The sequence below is a fragment of the Meleagris gallopavo genome, unplaced genomic scaffold (assembly GCF_000146605.3).
Source record: "Meleagris gallopavo isolate NT-WF06-2002-E0010 breed Aviagen turkey brand Nicholas breeding stock unplaced genomic scaffold, Turkey_5.1 ChrUn_random_7180001858425, whole genome shotgun sequence".
NCBI lineage: Eukaryota > Metazoa > Chordata > Aves > Galliformes > Phasianidae > Meleagris > Meleagris gallopavo.
This window is the reverse complement of record NW_011124384.1, coordinates 21,318-26,180: the sequence shown is the minus strand read 5'-3', so window position 1 is coordinate 26,180 and position 4,863 is coordinate 21,318. Positions and strand designations below refer to the sequence as shown.

At 66.8% G+C, this 4,863-nt stretch overlaps 2 protein-coding genes across 2 annotated transcripts; both read left to right on the top strand.

The window, feature by feature from the left end:
* Window positions 1-4: 4 nt before the first annotated feature.
* Window positions 5-2,839, top strand: CDC25B (cell division cycle 25B; the record flags this gene model as incomplete). Its single annotated transcript, XM_019611085.2, is given in 12 exon segments — window positions 5-42; window positions 44-68; window positions 151-270; window positions 396-533; window positions 783-857; window positions 968-1,144; window positions 1,236-1,331; window positions 1,476-1,538; window positions 1,615-1,713; window positions 1,814-1,947; window positions 2,038-2,149; window positions 2,252-2,839. Coding segments are annotated over 12 exon segments (1,218 nt in total), but the record flags the coding sequence as incomplete, so codon positions are not given.
* A 247-nt stretch (window positions 2,840-3,086) lies between these two features.
* On the top strand, window positions 3,087-4,263 carry AP5S1 (adaptor related protein complex 5 subunit sigma 1; the record flags this gene model as incomplete). The annotated part of the gene is made up of 2 exons (XM_010726841.3): window positions 3,087-3,235; window positions 3,580-4,263. Coding segments are annotated over 2 exons (561 nt in total), but the record flags the coding sequence as incomplete, so codon positions are not given.
* Between the last annotated feature and the right edge of the window lie 600 nt (window positions 4,264-4,863).

Here is a 4,863-nt window from a genome sequence, read left to right as displayed (position 1 = left end):
GGCCCTGCGGGACGTCTCCAACTGCAGCACCTTCAGCAGCCCACGGGTGGGGGCAGCGCCGTGATGATGTGAGTGGGGCGGCAGTGCTGGGGGGGACTGGGGGGAGCAGAAGGTTGCTGTAAAAACTGCGCACCCCCCCCTTTCTTACAGGATGGGTGTGTGTTTAAGAAGCCGCAGAGGCCGGGGCACCGCAGCCGGGTGCCGGCGATGGAGGAGGCCCTGGGGAAGGAGCCCTTTGTGCAGAGGCCCAGCTCTGCACCCAACCTGCTGGTGAGCTGGGGGGGCTCAGACACCCCCGGGCAGTGGGCTGCTCCATCTCCCTGCGTCTGTGTGGGGCCGGGCCCATTCCTCAGCTGTGGGTCCTGAACTGTGGGCTGTGTGCGTCCCCTCCCCAGTTTGATACCCCCGAGAAGGAAAACCTCCCTGAGGGCGAGAGCCCCGTGGTGCTGCGCCGCTGCTCCCTCACCTCCTCCATGGGCGATGAGGAGGAGGACGACGGCTTCATGGAGATCCTGGATGAGGAGGAGATGAAGGTAAGGAGGGGAGGGAGTGCCTGGGGGGCACCCACAGCCCCCGCCTCACGGCTGCCGCGCCATGGGGTCCCTCTGCTCCCCCCACATTCTGGGCCACGCTTTGCTCAGGGTGGGCAGCTGCCAAAGGCAAGGTGGTGTCAGAGGGGCAGGGGAACACCCCGAGATTTGGGACAGCTGTTCCTGCAGCTGTCAGCCTTGCCCTGGTTGGGCTTAAATCTCCTCCCCCATCTCTGCCCATTGCATCTCCAGGGTGAAGCAGAGGTGCCGCCGGGCATGGCGAGCCTGCTGACCGCACCGCTGGTGAGAAAGGAGGAGGCAGAGCCGGTGGGTGCAGCTCCATACGGGGACCCTGGGGGGGTGATGGGAGCCCCCTGGGGGTGTCCAGATCCCAGGGCATCAACGTGGGCTCTTCATCCCCCCCCCCCCCCCAGCAGCGTCCCTCCAAGCGCAGCAAGTGCCGGCAGCTGTTCCGCTCGCCCTCCATGCCCAGCAGTGTCATCCGGCCCATCCTGAAGCGCATCGAGCGGCCGCACAGCCACGACACCCCCATCAAAGCAAGCGGCGCCGCAGCCTGGGCCGGCACCCCTGGGGAGGGGGGGGCGACGGAGCCGGTGGGTGATGGGGATGGGGGAGCTGGGGGGGCTGAGTCCCTCGGGGTGCTGCTGAGCCGTGCGTGGGGTGTTGGGGGGTTTCTGGCTGCAGAAAGCACGGCTGCTGCGCTCCCGGTCCTTCTGCCAAGAGGAAATTGAGAACATGTTGGCCAACGACCAGCGGGAGCTCATCGGGGACTTCTCCAAGGTGGGGATGTGGGGACGGAGGAGGTCACGGTGCCTTCTGTCCCTGCAGAGCAGGGGGTCAGCGGGGCCGAGCTGGGCTATAAGCTGTCGCCGTAACCCGGGTTGGTGGGAGCAGCCCCTGACCCCACGCACCTCTGTCCTCCAGACATACCTGCTGCAGACGGTGGAGGGCAAGCACCAGGACCTCAAGTACATCTCCCCCGAAATGGTAACGGGGGTGCAGCCCCACACACACCCCCTCCCCCCAGGGCTGACACGCAGTGTGACGCGCTGTGCTCCCACAGATGGTGGCAGTGCTGAGCGGGCATTTCAGCAGCGCCATCGAGAGCTGTGTGATCGTGGACTGCCGCTACCCCTACGAGTACGAGGGGGGGCACATCAAGGTCAGAGCCACGGGTCGTGAAACACCAAAGCTCGGAGCAGCTCTCGGTGCTCCCACAGGGGGCTGTAGGGCGGGATGAAGGCTCCTCTTCCTCCTCGCAGGGTGCTGTCAATCTGCCCATGGAGGAGGACGTGGAGGAGTTCCTGCTGAAGAAGCCCATCGTGCCCTTTGATGCGAGCAAGCGTGTGATCGTCATCTTCCACTGCGAGTTCTCCTCCGAGCGGGGGCCCAGGATGTAGGTCAAAGCGGGGGGCTTCTTGGAGGTGGCTTTTGGGGGATCGTTGTGACCCTCTGGCCCTGTTGTCGTCACCGTCTGCTTCCTCAGGTGCCGCTTTGTCCGGGAGAAGGATCGTGCCTGCAATGAGTACCCACACCTGCACTACCCCGAGCTGTACGTCCTGAAGGGAGGGTACCGGGAGTTCTTCCCCCAGTACCAGGTGACTCCCCCCCGTCCTTCCCCACCCCCAGCCTCGATGCCACCCGCACGGATGGCGCTGGCAGGGCGCGTTGCTGGCTCTGACGGGGCCGTGGGTGCGCAGGCACACTGTGAGCCGCAGGACTACCGGCCCATGCACCACGCTGACTTCAAGGAGGATCTCCGCAAGTGCCGCCTGAAGAGCCGCACCTGGGCGGGCGAGCGCAGCAAACGGGAGCTGTACAGCCGCCTGAAGAACTGCTGAGAGCCCCCGGCACCGCGGGGCGGGACCCGGGACTGGGTTTCACTCTTCCAGCCCCGAGGTGGAGGGAGGAGCCCGAGGGGGGACGGCGGAGGGAGGCTTGAGCCGCGCTGCAGCCATCGCTGCCGCATCCCAGGCGCCCTCCTCAGCGTTCCCAGCTCCGGGCTCTGCCCTCTGCCCCTCCCCGGAGCGCGGCGCCCCTTCCTGAGCAGCGGGGCTCCGCAGAAAGCACTTAAGCCTCTGGGCAGCCCGAAGGGAGCGGCAGGCCTCGGGCTGCCCCCGTGTGAGGCTCCGGAGCGGCCGGGGCTGCAGTTTGCCCCCGCCCTTCGCGCTCAGCTCCCCGGCGCGTAACCGCGTGTAACCGGAGAATAAAGGCCCCGAGGCCGCGGCGGGAGCAGCGCCGTGTGCGAGGTGCCGGCCGCGCGGAGCCCATCCCGCCTCCCCAATGAACTCTGCTGTCCACTTCCTTCTTCCGCCCCTCCACCGATCAGCGCGGACTTCCGGTGTCCCCGTGACCAATGGCGGCTCGCTACTGTCACGTGTAGGGTGCCATCGTGGCATCGGGTCGCGCGCAACTCTCTCTCTGATCATTAACCAATCGTAGCCGAGGGTTTTCGCGGCACCAATCACGGCTAAGTTCCGGCTCACCAGCGCTGTCCATTCCCACCTTCCCTTCCGCCTCACGTGACGCGCGGCGCGTTGCCATGGTGCTGGCCTTCGTGCTGCTGTCCCCGGGCGGACCCCCCCCGTAGGCCCCGGGCCGTGCCGCGTGCTGTACGCGCGGTGCTTCGGGCCGCCTCCACAGGGCCGCCTCCTCCGTAAGGAGCAGCTGCTGGCGGTGGCCAGGTAATTGGGGCGGGGGCTGGGAGCGGCGGGACCCTCCCCCGAATCCACCTCAGCGGGCCCCGCCGGGTCTTAGAACCCCGTAATGGGGGAGGGGGAGCGAAGAACCCACCGCTAAGGGAACCCCGGGCCGTGGGACCCCTTCCTGTGTGAACGCTGGGGCTGGGGGCTATAGAACTGTGACCCCCTCACGGTATAGCATTCACCGTGGGTGCGAATTGCCCTGTGTGCAGGGGATGGGAGGGGATGACAGGGCCGTGCTACAACCCTGGGGGTCCCACCGACCCCCGCCCCTCCAAGCGTTGCTGAGACCACTGGGGAGGGTCCTCACCCCATTGTCCCCCCAGGCAGGTCGCCAGCCATTGCCACCTGCAGCAAGCGTCCTCCGGCCGCCCCGCAGCTCTGACGCTGCCCGAAGATCCTGCACCGCTCCACACAGCCCCGGGGGGGCTCTTCCAGCTGCCCCCCGGAGACCCCTTTCCCGGCCGTGTGACAGTGACGTGGCTGGCAGCGACAGCCGTGGCTTTCGCCCTGGTGTGTGAACCCCACGAGAACCTGGCTCTGGCTGAGGTCGCCCTGCGGCTCCTGGCGACGCGGCTCATGGCCGTCCTGCGGCCGCCTGGACCCGCCGTGCTGCTGCGGCCCGACGCCGCCGACCTCCTCCTAGACCGCCTGCTGCCCCACGGACAGCTCCTCTTCCTCAGCCAGAACTTCCTGCAGGCCCTGGAGCGGGACGGGGCCAGGAGAGCGGCGCGCTGAGCTGTGCGGGGGAGCTTTGTTGGAAAGCACGGACAGCCGTGGTGGTCGCTCAGCCCAGAGCCCCCCGGCCACGATGGGCACTGCTGCCCGGGGCCCCTGATGGGGGTTGAGGACAGCCAGGTTGGCTTCCTGCACCCGCTGCCACCGGATACCTCGCCCAGCCCAAACCTCGCCCACGCCTTGTGCTGAAAGCACCACGTGAGCAACTTGGGGCCTTTTGGGGTTGTTTTTGGTTCACCTCTGGAAATAAATTCACACGTGCAGAAACAGCATTCTGGCAAACAGTTCAGGGTGTGAAACTCCGCTCCCCCATAGTCACCTCTGGGCTGTCCCAGCCGGGCTCCACACCTCCCGGGCTGGCAGTGGGAAGCAGAGCCAGAGCTCATCTGCACTGCAGCCCATAGCGTGCTTGGGCTGGAAGGGACCTTTAATGCCGTGTAGTCCCAAGCCCTGCTGTGGCAGGGACACCTCCTCCAGGCCAGGCTGCTCACAGCCCCGTCCAGCCTGGCCTCCAATGCCAAACTGCTGTGAATTATGGAACGTGATTCTTTGGACTCCAGGAGAAGGAATCCCTGAGGTTTGCAACAGCCGCCAGGGACGGCGATCCCTCTCAAAATGGCGGCGGACCGCCCTCACGGCTGCCCGCATCCAAGATGGCCGACTCGAGGTGACGGCGCGATGACGTGATAGGAGGGCGCCGCGTCGGAAAGGGCCGCCCCACTTTGCCCTTAACCAAGATAGCGGAGCCCGCGTGGATAATGGGGCTCTGCGCCCTTTTCTAAGATGGCGGACGCGGCGTCAAAAGAAGGCGGGCCTTCGCGCGAGGCCTTTCCGCTACGCGGCGCAGCGTAGCGTAGGGGCGGGGCGGGAGA